This window comes from Pinus tabuliformis, chromosome 1_2 (genome assembly GCF_031772625.1).
Source record: "Pinus tabuliformis cultivar Carrire ecotype Pingquan chromosome 1_2, CPIR1, whole genome shotgun sequence".
Classification (NCBI taxonomy): Eukaryota; Viridiplantae; Streptophyta; class Pinopsida; order Pinales; family Pinaceae; genus Pinus; species Pinus tabuliformis.
This window is the reverse complement of record NC_142298.1, coordinates 918,768,530-918,787,326: the sequence shown is the minus strand read 5'-3', so window position 1 is coordinate 918,787,326 and position 18,797 is coordinate 918,768,530. Positions and strand designations below refer to the sequence as shown.

Here is an 18,797-nt window from a genome sequence, read left to right as displayed (position 1 = left end):
ATAAATCCGACTTGTACTGGATTGCATGTAGATACCCCACGTTCCCATGCGCGGACATGATTCACTGGATCATCTCTCACACTGACCTCGAGATGATGACATTGAGCAATGTCAGTGGGACGAAGCTTGCAACCTTCTGGGCACGAGATTATGATGAGATGTATCAGATGACTGAGCCCATGCCTGTCATGACTCCCCCGTTCAGCTTGCCCAATAGTAGAGGCCACTCTAGACACATTCTGAAGGATTGGGTAAAGGAGCTAGCTCGTTTCAGGATGACCCCCAATCAGATCTATAAGACGAAGATATTGAGGAAGGCATACCAATAAATGGTCATATTCGCATGTCAACTGAGTTGCCAAGCAAACACTGAGACCTTCCCTGAAAGTTGGGTGGTCGCGATGGTCCAACTGGCTAGAGAAGGAAGACCATGCAACTGGTCCGACATACTGGCTCATCAGCTGAAGGAGCAAGTCACGAAGGCTCGACAGTCACCCGAAGGCATGCATGCAGAGATTTACATGTTCGCCTACATTCTAGATGTAGTCTGTGCCCGACATGAGTTCTCGGGCTTAGAGTGGGCATGGCCACCAACAAAGATTGTTGTGAGCATGTATTTCAAGTTATTGTTCGAGTGCAGCTTCAGAGGAGTGATCATACGACTGTCCGACCATCTTGTCACCCCAGTGTACAGGTTGATATTCGAATAGGATCCACCCTACATGTCAGAAGAAGCGATGAAGGCATTGTTAGGCATTGCATATTGGTATGCCTCACCAACCGACACATTCATCCGAGTGTTTAGTGCGGAGAAGCCTTCGCATGTTCTACCAAAGTTTGCTTTGGACATGCTTATCATGCAGGAAGTACCATATAGTATCTTAGCAGGATTGACAGCTAGGCTGCAGCGGAAGAAGGTGGCACCTTAGCCCACTCTTCCATTGTAGATTGGGTTATACGAGATCTGGAGCATCAAGCAAGCAGATGTCGAAGCTAAACAGATGAAGAAGTACCCGTTCGACCTCCGAAGCTTCAACCCATATGACCCACATTGCATTGTGAAGGATCATTGCATGAGAGTTCAGTTCAATTGGATCCATGGGGCATTTCATTGGGCCAAAGAGGACTCATGGAGATACTGTTACAATTCCTCCAGACCCAATGAACAGGTCAGCTTCGCCATAGAGTGGTTAGCAAAGTAGCATGAAGTAGCACCACAGAGAGCACCAGCAGTAGTAGCAGCAACAACAGAGGTAATAGAGCCAAGCATACCTATGCGCGACAAAGGGAAGAGAAAGATTGTTGACCGCATGGAGGAGGAGCAAAGCTGCAAGTTTCTAGCAGATCCACTTGTAGAACAAGCAACTATGGCTATTCAACAGAAGAGGCAGCAACACAACAAGCAAATCGCGTGAAGGCAGAGAGATAAGAAGAGAATGGAAGAAGTAGAGAAGGAGTTGCATGAGTTGAGGGAGCAACTCCGGAAAGAACAAGAGTTGCGCCAACAGGAGAAGGAAGCGCAATAGCAACAGATTTAGCAGGGGGCGCATCACGTGCAAATAGATGAAGCAACGCCCATACAAGTAGTTGATTCTTCTGAACAACTAGCATCAAGCGAACATGGTGAACCCTTGCAGGGGCAAGACTTTGCTCATGAGATAGAACAGGCTCTTGAACAGTTGGATGCAGACATGGAGCAGTAGGAGTTGGAACAGGACACTCACCTCATGCCTCACCAAAGAGAGATCGACTCACCTGCTTCAATGCATCCAAACGATGAGCAAGTCTTGAATGACCAAGGAGGTACTGAGATCCTTGGTGGTCAATCGGAAGCAGAGATGCACAACATCTCCTTTGACGAATCTCATCACAGAGTTGTGCAATCTCAGAGAGTACCAACTCCGGAGGACCAAACATCCCTGCGCAATTTGAAGAGCAAGTGATCGTGACTGATGTGCACAAGCATCCAGCTGCGTTGGTCGATGCAACTAGAGTGTATGTTGAAGCCACTAGCTCAAGTGTTCGTTTTCTCATAGCTGAGAATGAGCGAATGGCGAAGGAACTACAGGTGGCTAAGCAGGGAGGAGACTTGGTGACAATGTCCACCCGAGCTGAACTGAAGAAGGCAATACTAGATGAAGTATTGTCCTTGGACACGGTTATGCGAGCATTGTACTCCAAGTTTGGTATTGCTCATCAAGCAGTTGTTCATTTCCACGGATGGCAGCAGCGATGTGCAAGAAGAATATGCATCTTGAAGAACATACATACTGCTGGTTATAACATGCGAGCGTGGACGATGAAGTACAAGGGAGCCCTGCTTCACTTGTCGAAGATGATGAAGGCCAATGCGGTCGAGCTGCAAGCACGTATCCGGAGTTAGATCCGGAACTATGAAGACCTACTACAACTCATCACTAGCATACAAGCTTCCCATGTACGAGTATTCAAAAGCATGGAGGTTATAGTGCACACTCATGTGATCCCATCACTTGGGACCCTCACCCAGGCGAAGACCAAGAAGCAGGTCCAACAGGAGCTTGACTCGTACTTCGACGAGTTGATGCGCACCACCACTAGCCCAGACTTGCCTATCAGTGTAGACATCATGCACAAGTACGTTGCTGGTCCGGCCACACTAAAGACAATGATGCACATGCTCACAGACGAGTTGGATAGAGGAGCCCGAGCAGTGTATTGAGATGCTATGGAGGCAAGGTTAAGGTTTCAGACGGATGTCACAGCAAAACACACGGACACTCTCAAGGACTACCAATCTTGGCATCAATATGTCATTATTGATCAGCATGAGGATGTCAAGTAGTTGGACTTCTATGGTTGTATAAGTTCGAATGATGTCTAGTTCGGCTTGTCCAAGCCATTTTTCACATGGGTACATGTGCATTGTAATGTTGAGTCATGTCAAGTGTAAGTCAAGTGTCAAGAGTGGATGTAATAGTGATAGACTAGGTTAAGAGTCATGAGGGTAGTTGAATGGTCACAAAGGGGAATGTCAAGGGTCACCCCACCCTTTGCTATAAATAGTCCCTCATAACTCATTGTATAGGCTTTTGGTCAGCCAAGCTTCTATTAAGACTATTTTGAAGAAGGCTTGGACAGTATTGTAACGCGCCTTGGCTTCTCCACTGCATGGAGCTAGTACATCTCTTTGGAGGAGCAGGTGGATGTGGCTATAACGTTCCACTATTGGGGCTAGCAGGTTTACATGGATGTATTGTATGATTGTGACTTACACTTCTTTATATAATAAGAGCCAACACATTTTCATGCATATGTTGTTATTGTAGTTGGACTGCTCCGGTTGCTTTAATGATATGTGTTGTTTAACTTACGTACTTGTGTATGAACTGATTCACATGCAATTATATGAATCTTGTTGTTAATGTGTTGCATATGTTGTTAATGTTGTCACCGTCTGTGTCGACTGCTTTGTCGGACATCAGACAGACCTTTCACTTGAACCTTGCTATAACAACTGTCACACTCGTCTCAGACTGATCCGTGAGTGTTGTACGTGTTATCTTACCTTGTATGATGTGACTGCCGCATCCAAGTGGATTGCTCCGCCAGAAGCTGTGCATGTCCTTTGTGTTGTGTGTTTCTAGCCGAGTTCTCCAATACCAAGAAATGGTTTGGGAAGATTTTAAACAGTTGGGAGATATTAAAATAATTAATATTTTTAATGGAGTCCCTAAGTCTAAACTTGGGAATTTAAAATATTAATGTGTATTAATATAAAACTGTGTTAGAATGGTCCAAAAGTCATGGATCAAGCCAGATCTAATATTAGCCGTTGATTAAGGACTTAATCTCGGCTGTTGATTTGTCAACACTGGGTTCTCTGGCACTGCTCTTCTTGTTCCACCCGCAGCTCTGATACCATGTGAAAATTCCTCAACCGGAATCCCGATGCAACAATTGATGATATTACTCCTATTTGTTAAATTCCTTTAAACAAATTACTTACAGTTCCTACGGAAAATATCGTAATACATACACTGCAATCTTCATTTAATTGAATATTATGTGGAAACAAGAGACTGAGCAAGAAAGAAAACACAACACAATTGACATCGTTATTTTTGGACAAATGTCCCCGGAAAAACCCAATGCAGGAAAACTGGTGCAACAACTCTAAGGGTTTTATATTATTAAGCAGTGATTTCTTAATACGACTCTGGATGTCCTCCTGACAATTCAGTTATAGAGAAATACAACTGGCAGAGAAGAATTGTGAGATTACCACACTCTACCCGGCAAATCCCGACTGTTTCGACAGTTGAATCAACTGTCCTTGGCTACAACTACTCTGCCCCTGCGCAGTAATTGCGTGGGCCTGCATGGAGCTCTTTGAGGTTCTGCGTCAGCTAAACTGAGAAACGTCTTGCCTTCTACAGTAGTTTCCAACCCTTCCGGCTTGGAAATGTCAGCTCCTTTGCAAAACTCGGACTTCTGTGTGGATGACTAAGCTGCCTCTGCGTGAGCCTTTCTAGCTCAGCTTCAAGCTCTACGTGGGCCCTTTTGGCTCAACGTCAACCCCTCTGGTGTCTCTTTGCCTCTCTCTGCTGCGTATCTTGGGCTCTGGAGAAGATACTCCAACCTGACTATCCCTGCTCCTCAACTGCAAGAAATCTCTTCGATCAGAATTTCCTCCTGAGAACTTCTCACTTTAGAGATTCGATCTCTTGATCTCTCGGTGTATTTTCCAAATGACCCTCAAGCTTTCTTAAATAATCTTCTCGCTGACATTCAACGGCCCAGATTAAAAACTAATCAATGACTAAGATCATTTTAGCTTGATCATCGTCTTCTTCTAGAAGTTATACCCACAATTAGATTAATACCCATTAATATTTTTAATTTCCTAAGTCTAGACCTAGGGTTCCATTAAAAAATATTAATTGTTTTAATAAAATCGTTTATGAGTGGAATTTCTCAACATGCTTTCTAGGTTCTTTGGAATACATGTGCCCAAGCCTCCCTGCAAAATTTGAGGTCTAGAGTACATTTGATGCTACACCAAATCAACAATTTCTGGGTCTTAGAGATCTCATGTGTTCTGGCCCCTCCACAAAATTTCAGAGCTAGAGCACATCTGATGCTACCCAAAAATCAACGGAAAGCACATGATTGTAAGAATGGTTAGAGTACCTGCCAAGAGATGACCCACCTTCTTCCAAGAAGCATGCTAGATGGGAGGGAGCTTTGACTAGAGCAATGGGTGGATATCTCTGGCATAAATGGTATGTGTTGACCATCATAGAGCTGCTCGCTGGCTGGCTGTCAAGCGAGGAGAACAAATTTCTTGTGTTACCCGCTTTTGGTGGGTAAAATGCATTAGACCTATATCTCTAGCAGGCTTGTGAGGAGGCTATTTCAGAATTTGGGTGATATTTGGTTCCACCAGTTCTCTTGTCAACCTTATAAATTTCAACATATTTTCTATGCTCAGTTTCAATACTAAGCCAAAGAATGCCATTTTGCACCAAGTCAATTATATAATGAATTTTAGCTAGATGATTTGAAAATCATAATTACCTGTTAGCTAATGTCACATTTCATTACATGGAAGAAAGCAGTTTTCATTGTTGTTTTGAAGATAGGTTCTTATTGTGTATTAGATTCTAGATTGAAATAGTAGAAGTGATGCCACAATTCTCTGTGGTCCTGCGTTATTTCATTTCTTGAAACAGATGAACTAATTTATATTGCTAATTATGTCTACTAGAGAATCAGAGATTAGATAAATTTAGCTTTTCCAATTTAAAAATTATATTTATGCTGTTTATATATATTTATATATCTATATGAATAGATGGCGCAAAGACTTCAAACATTCCTGGATGGCGATCTGGTCTGCAAAGAATTAAAGATATGCTGTCTTATCTTGCTGGGCTAGTTTCACAGGTTTGCACATCTCTCACTGTGTTTGTATATGTTTATATTCTGTCATGTCACGGTTTTAAGCAATTTATTTATTTGGTATAATATTTCATTCAATATATATTTGGAATAATAGTTTGCCTTCTTTGGGAGCAATAGTTTACATATTGATTTTTTCTCACCTCATAAGTGGGCCCTTTCTTAATGTTTGTGAATTTCGATCATTTTTTAATTGTTTGAATCAGTACTAAAAGTTTAAAACCATACATAACACATAATACTTTGCTAAGAGAAAACAGATAGTGCAATGAGATACACCATTATGGTTCTTGTGAGAAGAGTTCTCATATCCTAAACTTGTTTATGCAATATTCCTTTGTTAACCTAAGTCACTTCACTTTATTAAAGTTTGTAACATTAAAGTTGCAGATATGCAAGTAAAACAATCAAATGCTGCAAAATAAATTGTTCTTTTTGTGTATATTTCAGACTGTTGCCTTAAATCTAGTGGGCCCGGAGTCCAAGAAGTTGAAAATAAAATTGATTGTGGAAGCAATGTACCCGAGACCATGTTGAAAATAAAGGTACCAAGGAGATGTTTCCTAGGTATTTATCCTTTTGGCTTAGGGAGACACATTAATACCCTTTTGTCTAAGTGATATTATGAGTTTATTAATATCAAGGAGCTAAAGTACTTTTTATGAGACTTGTACTATGTACTTTAAGTTATTAAAGTCACATGTGTTTTAAAAGTCACTTTATGTGAAAAGTACTAAGTACACTTCATATTATTAAAATGACTTTTATATTTCAAAAGTGACTTTATGAGAGAAAAAGTGACCATGGTACTAAAACATTAAAAAGTACTAGGAGGCTAAATGAGGGGGACCACATGAGGGAGGGGGTCAAGAGAGGGAATTATCTCCACCCTTGATCTAATGAGCTAAGATTTAATCTCAACCATTAGATCTAAGGGTTAGGGTTCTCCTCACTTTGGAGAGATAAAAGAGGGAAAAGGAAAAAGTTCTCTCATTCATTCTCATGAGAAGCTATTGAGGAGAGGAGAGAAACTTAAAGCGAGCAGAAATTGTTCAGTTTTGGGTGGTGGGTTTGAACTTCTAGAGAGATGTTGGAATTTCTAAGTCTAGCTATTGGAAATCCTTCTTGTACTTTCTGATTTATTTCTTCCTACTTGTTCTGTTAATTAACAAGTTATTTACCATGTAAATACTGAAAATAAATACAAGTACAGTCTCAACACATACAGATCATCAACTGAAGGAAAAACAAGCACACAAGTGACACCGTTATTTTTGGACTAATGTCCCCGAAAAAACCCAATGCGGGAAAACCGGTGCAACTATCTAAAGGTTTTATTATTAAGCAGTTTCAGAATACAATCTGGGTGCCAGAAATGGCTCACCCAATAGAGAATGCCCTCAGCAGTAGTACCTCTCAGTTGGAGACAAAAACTAGCCCCAATCTGCCCCACGACATTTCCCAGCGTGAGCCTCTAGTGTTTGCGTCAGCCTCTCTGGCCTAGCGTCAGCCCAACTAGCTTTGCGTTAGCCTCTGGAGCCTCTGCGTCTCCCACGCTGGCTCTTTCTGGCACTGCACAACTCTTGGCTGCCTCTGCGTCAACCCTCTCCCAGCTTCTGTGTTGATGCTCTTGGTACCCTCTCTGCCTCTCTGCCACTGTATTCACTGCCCTTCGGCTGAAACTCAGATCACTCCTTCGATTTCCTCAACAAGCCCTGCCCCAGAAAATGGAATTCTTGATCAACTCGGTGTATTATCCAAGTGATCCTCAAGCCTCCTCTTATACTTTTCTCGTTGACAATTCAACGATCGAGATTAAGTCCCTAATCAATGGCTAAGATTGGATCTGGCTTGATCCATGACTTTTGGACCATTCTAACTCAGTTTTGTATTAATTCACATTAATATTTTATTTTTCCTAAGTTTAAACTTAGGAAGTCCATTAAAAATATTAATTATTTTAATATCTCCCAAACTAGTTAGATTTTTCCCTAACCATTTCTAGGTCTCAGGGACCTCATGTGCTTTAGCCTCTCCACCAATTTTCATGGCTAGAGCACATCCGATGCTACCCCAAATCAACAAGAGATTATCAGCTCGAACTTCTAGTAGAGATTTGTGGCATGAGTTTCCAGGTTTTTCGCTCCAGTAGTTCAACCGAGTTTGTTGTAGGATTTAGCTCGAGTTTGTAGCCGAAATTTTCATTGGGGACCAGCCTCTTCCATGCCGAGATTTGTGGCTGTGTTTGGGCTGAGTTCAGTGCCTATCTTCAGGAGAAATCTAGGCGAAAATTTTTGGGTGAGTAGACCCAAAACACTTCATACTGTCAGCGAATATATTGAGGTTATTTCAGCGAAAAAATTGGAGTCTTCTGGTCAGAGTTTAGGCTCGGGTTTTCAGGAGACATTTTGCTATTTTCGGCCTAGAATTCTGTGAAAATTCTATTATTGCAGCAACTGATTTATTTTACCTACTTATTTTCCAATAAGTTATTTACGAAATCCCTTCAGTAAATATTAAAATAAATTCTATTGCAGATATCACACCATTACACAGAAAGAATTACATGCACAAGAATCAAACACATGAGCACAGTTATTTTTGGACAATTGTCCCCGAAAAAACCCAATGCGGGAAAAACAGTGTAGCAGAGGAGGATTTTATTAATCAACTTTTCTCGAGTACAACTAGGGTGCCAAACTAGCTCACCCAACAGAGATAACCACAAGACAATAATACCATAAAACCTTTGGTGCTTCCCCTAGGCTCAACGTCAGTACAGCTAGCCTCTGCATCAACAATCTGCCTCACTGCGTCAACACTTGGCCCCTCTGCATCACCCATGCAGGCCCTTCAGTGACTGCGCAATCCAGTTGCCTCTGCGTCTGCCTCTCTAATCTCTGCACTGGTCCTCCAACACTATCCCTGCCTCTCTGTTATGTACTTGTTGCCTCTCCCTGCAATCCAGACTTCTAGTTCGAATTTCTCAGCAAACCCCACTCTAGAAATCGAACTGACTAGTCTCCCTTGGTGTATCTCCAACTGACCCTCAAGTCTCCTCTTATACTTTTCCTGTTGATGAATCAACGACCGAGAGTAAGTCCCTAATCAACTGCTAAGATTAAATTAGACTTGATCTTCGTCTCTTAGAAGCTTCTCATCCTTATCTTTATTAATACCCATTAATATTTTTATTTTCCATACTTTAGACTTAGGAACTCATTAAAAATCCTAATTATTTTGATAACTCCTCATCCAGATGGAATTTTGCAAAACGATTTATGGGTCTTGGATATCTCATGTGCTTTAGCCTCTCCACCAATTTTCATGGCTAGAGCACATTTGATGCTACCCCAAATCATCACTCCCTCTTAGCGAGGAAAGTGCTCTAGTAATGATCCACCACTGAATATTACATTGATCATTCGACACCAGTGCCGGTGCTGATGCTTGGCCTACTGCCTAACATCCTCTGCACTGCTGCCTCTTGTACTATTGCCTATGGCTTCCACCACTGCCACTGCTACATCTGTACTGCAGCTCACTCTGCATCCGTGTTGCTACTAGTCCTTCCTCCCAACACTGCATCTGCACTGCAACTCCCTCTCAAATGCTGCATCATGCTGCCCATAGCAATGCTAATTGCTGCACTGCAACACCTGACATATATCCGTTTCTGCTACTGAAATGGGTTCTTTATCATCCCTATCTTCTCCCTGAAATAAGAAAACTTTGTTCTTCCAAGAGCCTTGGTAAGGATGTCTGCCACCTGTTCTCCTATAGGGGTGTAGTTCAACTGTACAACTCCTTGTTGGACACAGTATCTGACAAAGTGACACCGAATATCAATATGATTTGATCGATCATGAAATACTTTATTCTCAGAGAGCTTGATGCAACTTCGATTATCACACATGATCTTGGTTGCTTCCATCCTTCTCCTAAATAGGTTCACATGCAATTTTTTAAGCCATATGGCTTCGCACGAAGTTGTGCTAGCGGCCATATATTCAGTTTCAGCTGAGCTCAGAGCTATGGATTTTTGTTTCCTACTGCACCAGGAGGTTATCCTCGATCCAATGTTGAAACAGTACCCATAGGTACTTTTCCGATCTACTGAACTTCCAGCCCAATCTGCATTTGTAAACCCACTCAATCTGATATCACTAATTCTGGTGTACAAGGGTCCATAATCGACTGTTCCCTGTATATATCTAAGAATATGTTTGGCTGTTGCCCAATGAGCCCTCTTTGGTTCCACCATGAACTAACTGAGGGTGTTAACAACATAACAAATGTTTGGTCTGGTATTGACCAGATACATCAAGGTCTGTATGAGCTGCTTGCATAAGTTGGGATCAACAACTTTGTCTTCTGATGCATCATTTTTCTTCCAATTGGTGATCATTGGAGTAGCCATCGACCTACAGTCCTACATCCTAAATCTCTTCAGGATTTCAATAGCATATCCCCTTGTCCAAGGAAGATTTTATCCTTCTGCTGCCAAAATTCCAACCCCAAGAATAATGCATCTGTCCCAAATACTTCATGTCAAACTCTGTGGCTATATTCTTCTTGCAGTCCTCGATGAGCCTAGATGATCCTGTCAGGAAGAGATCATCCACATATAATACTAGGACTAGAGGATCATTCTCTACAACCAGATAGTAGAGATTAGGGTCTACATCACTCTTGATGAAACCCATCTTCTGCAAGTAGCCATCAATTCAACTATACCATGCTCTAGGTGCCTGTTTGAGCCCATACAAGGCTATCTTCAATCTGCATACATGAGAATTCTTCTCATGTGTCTCAAAGCCTTCTGGCTGTTCAATGTATAGTTCCTCTTCTATTACCCCATTCAAGAATTCCGTTTTGACATCCATTTGATGAATCTCCCATCCCATCTGTGTTGCAAGAGATATCACAATTCTAATAGATGTATACCTAGCTACTAGGACGAAGGTCTCTTCGTAGTCTATTCCTTCCTTCTGAGCATACCCCTTAGCCACAAACTTGGCTTTGTATTTTTCCACACTACTTTCTGCAGCGTATTTATTCTTGTAGATCCATCTTGAACCTACCACTGATCTGTCTTGAGGCCTAGGCACTACTTCCCAGACATCATTCACCATTATAGAGCTGTTCTCCTCTACCATCACATCCATCCAAACTTGATGTTGAGCGGCCTCCTGAAAACTGGAAGGCTCCCCATCCTGAGCTACGAACACCGGATATCTATTTGGCTGTCTTCGCTCCCTTTTATTGTTCCTCGGTGCATCGATGAAATCTTTTGCATCCTACCGAATCTGTCGGAGTTCCCGGCTCGTTCTTCCCCTGGTAGTAGGTACATCTGTTAGCTGCTCCTCTTCCTGTGATTCTTCCTATTCTGAAGGAGAATTCTTGGTTGCCGTTGGTTGAAGTGGTTTGACCAATGGCTCATCTTGTGGCTGCGCCTCAGAAGGCATTTCTCGAAATTTTCTAAAGGCCCTATCTTCGATGAACTTCACATCTCGTCGAACTAGTACCTTCCTGCTCCCTGGAATATAGATTCTATATGCCTTAGCATTCTTGCAATATCCCACTAGATATCCTTTCTCTGCAGTTTGATCTAACTTCTTCCTCTTCTCCTCGAGTATACGACAATATGCTAAACTCCCAAATATATTGAAATAACTGACTTCAGGTGTCTTCTTGGTGAAGACTTTCTCTTGAGTAATCCTTCTCAGTGCCTTATGAGGAGTTCTATTCTGGACATAGACTGCTGTGCTGCATGCTTCTGCCCACAGGAATTTTGGCATATCCTGATCATACTTTATGGCCCTAGTTGCTTCCACGATCGTCTTGTTCTTCCTTTTTGCTACTCCATTCTGTTTTGGATTGTAAGGAGTTGTCCACTCTCTTATGATGCCCTCCCTAGCGCAAAACTTTTATTTTCTTTCCAGTTAGATTCTCCACCAGAGCCTTGAACTCTTTGAACCGACAAAAAACCTCATCTTTGGTTTTCAGAAAATAAATCCAAGTTTTCCTGGAGTGGTCATCAATTAAGGTGATGAAGTATAAGGCACCACTAAGAGCTTTAGTGGACATTGGTCCGCAAATATCTGAGTGTATCAATCCTAGTATACTCTTGGCCCTGTTTTTACTTCTAGGAAATGTTGTTTTGGCATACTTGCCCAAAGCACATCCTCTCCATGCATCATCTCGTTCTGTACTAAGATCTGGAACTCCAACATCTTTGTCTTCTCATGCATCAATTTTCTTCTAGTTGGTGATCATTGGAGTAGCCATCCGCCTACAGTCCTGGATCCTGAATCTCTTTAGGATTTTTGTAGCATATCTCCTTTGTCCAAGGAATATTTTATCCTTTTGCTGCCAAACTTCCAACCCCAGGAAATAATGCATTTGTCCCAAATCGTTAATGTCAAACTCTGTGGCTAGATTCTTCTTGCAGTCCTTGATGAGCCTGGATGATCCTGTTAGGAAGAGATCATCCACATATAATACTAGGACTAGAGGCTCATTCTCTACAACCAGATAGTAGGGATTGGGATCTACATCACTCTTGACGGACCCCATCTTCTGCAAGTAGCCATCAATTCGACCATACCATGCTCTAGGTGCTTGTTTGAGCCCATACAAGGCTTTCTTCAATCTGCATACATGAGACTTCTTCTCATGTGTCTCAAAGCCTTCTGGTTGTTCAATGTATACTTCCTCTTCTATCACCCTATTCAGGAATGCCGTTTTGACATCCATCTGATGAATCTTGCATCCCTTATGTGTTGCAAGAGATATCACGGTTCTAATCGATGTATACCTGGCTACTGGGGCGAAGGTGTCTTCCTAGTCTATTCCTTCCTTTTGAGCCTACCCCTTAGCCACAAACCTGGCTTTGTATTTTTCCACACTGTCGTCTGCAGCATATTTAATCTTGTAGATCCATCTCAAACCTACCACTGATCTGTCCTGAGGCTTAGGCACTACTTCCTAGACATCATTCACCATTATAGAGTTGTACTCCTCTACCATCGCATCCATCCAAACTTGATGTTGAGCGGCCTCCTGAAAACTGGAAGGCTCCCCATCCTGAGCTACGAAGGCTTGATATCTATCTGGCTGTCTTCCCTCCCTTTTATTGTTCCTCGGTGCACCGATGAAATCTTCTACATCCCGCAGAATTTGTCGGAGTTCCCGTCTCGTTCTTCCCCTGGTAATAGGTGCATCTATTAGCTCCTCCTCTTCCTGTGCTTCTTCCTGTTCTGAAGGAGAATTCTTGGCTTCCGCTGGTTGAAGTGGTTTGACCAATGGCTCATCTTTTGACTGCTCCTCGGAAGGCATTTCTTGAAATTTTCTGAAGGCCCTATCTTCCATGAACTTGACATCTCATCGAACTACTATCTTCCTGCTCCCTGGAAGATAAATTCTATATGCCTTGGCGTTCTCGCTATATCCCACTAGATATCCTTTCTCTGCAGTTTGATCTAACTTCTTCCTCTTCTCCTAGGGTATACGACAATATGCTAAACTCCCAAATATCCTGAAATCACTGACTTTACGTGTCTTCCAGGTGAATACTTTCTCTGGAGTAATCCTTCCCAGTGCCCTATGAGGAGTTCTATTTTGGACATAGATTGCCGTGCGGCATGCTTCTTCCCACAAGAATTTTGGCATATCGTGATCATACATCATGGCCCTCGCTGCTTCCACGATAGTCCTGTTCTTCCTTTTTGCTACTCCATTCTGCTCCGGATTGTAAGGAGCTATCCACTCTCTTCTAATGCCCTCCCTGGCGCAAAACTTTTATTTTCTTTCCAGTCAGATTCTCCACCAGGGCCTTGAACTCTTTGAATCGACAGAAAACCTCGGCCTTGGTCTTTAGAAAATAAATCCAAGTTTTCCTGGAGTGGTCATCGATGAAGGTGACGAAATATTCGGCATCACTAAGAGCTTTAGTGGACATTGGTCCGCAGATATTGTTTATTTGCGGTAGCATTGGATGTGCTCTAGCCATGAAAATTGGTGGAGAGGCTAAAGTGCGTGAGATTTCCAAGACCCAGAAATGGTTTGGACAGATTGTACCCGATTTGGGAGATATTAAAATAATTAATATTTTTAATGGAGTTCCTAAGTCTAAACTTAGGAAAAATAAAATATCAGTGGGTATTAATATAAAACTGGGTTATAAGGTTCCAAAAGTCATGGATCAAGCCAAATCTAATCTTAGCTGTTGATTAGAGATTTAATCTCGGCCATTGAAGGACCAACGAGAGAAGTATAAGAGGAGGCTTGAGGATTAGTTGGAGAATACACCAGAGTGATCAGTCATTCATTTTGCTATGGCAGGGTTGCTAAGAAAAACTGAATCAGTGATCAACAACGAGGGGTAGTAAGTACTGGACAGAGACGCAGAGACCATACTGAGAGACCAATGCAGAAGTAGGGAGAGTGAGAGCAACAGTCAGTTCAGGCCACGCAACGCCTAGCAGAGACAACATAGAGGCCAAAGGGACTGCGTCATCCACGCAGAGGCTGCTGGAGTGACGCAGAGTGTCTGAGACGCTGCGCAGTGCCTTAGAGGGCTGATGCAAAGGGTCCTGAGGCTGAGGCAGAGACCAGAAGGGCCAGCGCTGTGCTTCAGAATTGCCAGAGAGGGTTTCGTGGGATAGGTTTTTTGAATACCTATTTTCGAATATAGAGTTATTGATGCCGTGTATTTTTCTTTGTCGGGCGAGCTAGTTAGGAAGCCAATTTTATTCAAGAAAATACTGCATAACAATAAGTCCTCAGAATAGCTGCACCGGTTTTCCCAAATTGGGTTTTTCCGGGGACATTTATCCAAAAATAACGTTGTCATTTGTGTGTTTGTTTTCTTTCAGCTGGTGATCTGTAGATGTTGTGACCGTATTATGTTTATTTTGGTATTTGAATGTTTTAAATAACTTTTTCAGAATTTACAAGTAGAAGAAATAAACCATCATAATATAGATTAATTTTCTAATGGATAAAGTTCGAAAATTCAACAGATATCTGAGTGTATCAATCCTAGTACATTCTTGGCCCTATTTTTGCTTCTAGGAAATGTTGCTTTGGCATATTTTCCCAAAGTGCATCCTTTGCATACATCATCTCGTTCTGTACTAAGATCTGGAACTCCAACATCTTTGTCTTCTGATGCTTCAATTTTCTTCCAGTTGGTGATCATTGGAGTAGCCATCGGCCTACAGTCCTGCATCCTAAATTTGTTCAGGATTTCTGTAGCATATCTCCCTTGTCCAAGGAAGATTTTATCCTTCTGCTGCCAAACTTCGAACCCCAGGAAATAATGCATCTGTCCCAAATCCTTCATGTCACACTCTGTGGCTAGATTCTTCTTGCAGTCCTCGATGAGCCTGAATGATCCTGCCAGGAAGAGAGCATCCACATATAATTCTAGGACTAGAGGCTCATTCTCTACAGCCAGATAGTAGAGATTGGGATCTGCATCACTCTTGACGAACCCCATCTTCTACAAGTAGCCGTCAATTCGACCATACCATGCTCTAGGTGCGTGTTTGAGCCCATACAAGGCTTTCTTCAATCTGCATACATGAGACTTCTTCTCATGTGTCTCAAAGCCTTCTGGCTGTTCAATGTATAGTTCCTCTTCTATCACCCCGTTCAAGAATGCCGTTTTGACATCCATATGATGAATCTCCCATCCCATCTGTGCTGCAAGAGATATCAGGATTCTAATAGATGTATACCTGGCTACTGCGGTGAAGGTCTCTTTGTAGTCTATTCCTTCCTTCTGAGCATACCCCTTAGCCACAAACTTGGCTTTGTATTTTTCCACACTGAAATCTGCTGCGTATTTAATCTTGTAGATCCATCTCGAACCTACCACTGATCTGTCCTGAGGCCTGGGCACTAATTCCCAAACATCATTCACCATTTTAGAGCTGTACGCCTCTACCATCGCATCCATCCAAACATGATGTTGAATGGCTTCCTGAAAACTGGAAGGCTCCCCATCCTGAGCTACTAAGGCTTGATATCTATTTGGCTGTCTTCGCTCCCTTTTATTGCTCCTCGGTGCACCGATGAAATCTTCTGCATCCCGCAGAATCTGTCGAAGTTCCTGGCTCGTTCTTCCCCTGGTAGTAGGTGCTTCTGTTAGCTCCTCCTCTTCCTGTGATTCTTCCTGTTCTGAAGGAGAATTCTTGGCTTCCGCTGGTTGAAGTGGTTTGACCAATGGCTCATCTTTTGACTGCTCCTCGGAAGGCATTTCTTGAGATTTTCTGAAGGCCCTATCTTCCATGAACTTCACATTTCGTCGAACTACTACCTTCCTGCTCCCTGGAAGATAGATTCTATATGCCTTAGCATTCTCGCTATATCCCACTAGATATCCTTTCTCTGCAATTTGATCTAACTTCTTCCTATTCTCCTTGGGTAAACGACAATATGCTAAACTCCCAAATATCCTGAAATGATTGACTTCAAGCGTCTTCCCGGTGAAGACTTTCTCTGGAGTAATCTTGCCCAATGCCCTATGAGGAGTTCTATTTTCGACATAGACTGTCGTGCTGCATGCTTCTGCCCACAGGAATTTTGGCATATCCTGATCATACATCATGGCCCTAGTTGCTTCCACGATAGTCCTGTTCTTCCTTTCTGCTACTCCATTCTACTCCGGATTGTAAGGAGTTGTCCACTCTCTTCTGATGCCCTCCCTAGCGCAAAACTTTATTTTATTTTCAGTCAGATTCTCCACCAGAGCCTTCAACTCTTTGAATCGACAGAAAACCTCGTCCTTGGTTTTCAGAAAATAAATCCAAGTTTTCCTGGAGCGGTTATTGATGAAGTTGACGAAGTATTTGGCATCACTAAGAGCTTTAGTGGACATTGGTCCGCAAATATGTGAGTGTATGAATACTAGTACACTCTTGGCCCTGTGTTTACTTCTAGGAAATGCTGCTTTGGCATACTTGCCCAAAGCACATCCTCTGCATACATCATCTCATTCTGTACGAAGATCTAGGACTTCTGTTACAGTTTTCCTGAGAATTCTCAGAGCCCCACGGTGCAAATGTCCCATTCTTCTGTGCCATAGTTCATTCAAATCCTTGTCTACATTACTGCCTATCAGTGCCATTGGTGATTCTTGTTGTAACATGTACAACCTGTTACTTCCGATCTCGATCTGCACTTTCTTTTTCTAACTCAGGTGTTTGATGTATACTTTCTTCTTAATGAAGAAAATGTCATAGCCCTTGCTTTGAAGTTGTGATATGGAAAGTAAGTTTATCCCTAGTCCTGGCACATGCAACACATTGGTAGCTCGGAAACGCTCTCTCGTTTCTGTTTGAAAAGCTATGGTACCCTTCCGTACTGGAGTACACTTTGCCTTATTCCCCATGGTTATATGAAAATTCATTCTTTCCTCTTGATAATCTGAGAAACATTCTCGGATTCCTGTCATATGCCAGGAGGCTCCACTGTTTATATACCATACATATGATGATGCAGAGCATGTTACACAAGCAACTTCTTCCAATCTGGAAGTCAGCATAGAGAAATCGAAATTTCTATCTCTCGTGCAATATTCTGAAAATTTGCATGAGTCTCCCGACGTAGATGCCTTTGCATCATGATCTTGACCCATAATTGATTTTCCCCTCCCGTTTCTGATTCTTTGCTCTGATACCATGTGAAAATTATATTACTGCAACAACTGATTTATTTTACCTACTTATTTTCCAATAAGCTATTTATGAAATCCCTTCAATAAATATTAAAATAAATTCTACTGTAGATATCACACCATTATACAGAAAGAATTACATGCACAAGAATCAAACACATCAACACAATTATTTTTGGACAATTGTCCCCCGGAAAAAACCAATGCAGGAAAAACAGTGTAGCAGAGGAGGATTCTATTAATCAACTTTTCTTGAGTATAACTAGGGTGCCAAACTAGCTCACCCAATAGAGATAACCACATGGCGGTAATACCATAAAACCTTCGGCGCTTCCCCTAAGCTCAATGTCAGTCCAGCTATCCTTTGCGTCAACAATCTGCCTCACTATGTCAACACTTGGCCTCTCTGCGTCACCCACGCAGGCCCTCCAATCACTGAGCAATCCAAATGCCTCTGCGTCTTTCTGATTGGCTCTGCATCTGCCTGTCTGATCTCTGCGTTGTTCCTCCAGCACTATACCTGCCTCTCTCTTATATACTTGTTTCCTCTCACTGCAATCCAAACCTCTAGTTCGAATTTTTCAGCAAACTCCGCTCCAGAAATCGAACTGATTGGTCTCCCCTGGTATATCTCCAACTGACCCTCAAGCCTCCTCTTCTACTTTTCTTATTGATGAATCAATGGCCAAGATTAAGTCCCTAATCAACAGTTAAGATTAAAATAGACTTGATCTTCGTCTCTTAGAAGCTTCTTATCCTTATTTTTATTAATACCCATTAATATTTTTATTTTCCCAAGTTTAGACTTAGGAACTCATTAAAAGTATTAATTATTTTAATAACTCTTCATCCAGATGGAATTTTGTAAAATGATTTATGGGTCTTGGAGATCTCATGTGCTTTAGCCTCTCCACCAATTTTCATGCCTAGAGCACATCTAATGCTACCCCAAATCAACAAATTCGTGGCATTTATTGAAAATACTAAGAGGTGGGTGAATCAATATTTCCTATTATTTTCACAATTGGTTAGTTTGTTTAACATTCAGAGCATTAATAGAGACATGAAACATGACATTAAGTAGACAGTACACAGAATTGTCGTCCAAACAAGCTTTTGCATTATGTATGATTTGCATACAACATTTACCAGACAAGTCTGGAAGGAA

General features: G+C 42.0%; 1 protein-coding gene across 8 annotated transcripts in view; it reads left to right on the top strand.

Annotated features, from left to right (window-relative positions):
• The window catches only part of LOC149208937 (uncharacterized), a 396,364-nt gene that overhangs the window by 109,125 nt on the left and 268,442 nt on the right, over positions 1 to 18,797 (top strand). For all 8 annotated transcript variants that reach the window (XR_016252813.1, XR_016252814.1, XR_016252812.1 and 5 more), the window contains one exon: positions 5,837 to 5,928. Coding sequence is in view for 5 of the 8 variants with exons in the window: in XM_089396219.1 (XP_089252345.1) it covers positions 5,837 to 5,928 (92 nt within the window). In the remaining 3 variants the exon portion in view is untranslated. The remainder of the gene's footprint in view (positions 1 to 5,836; positions 5,929 to 18,797) is intronic.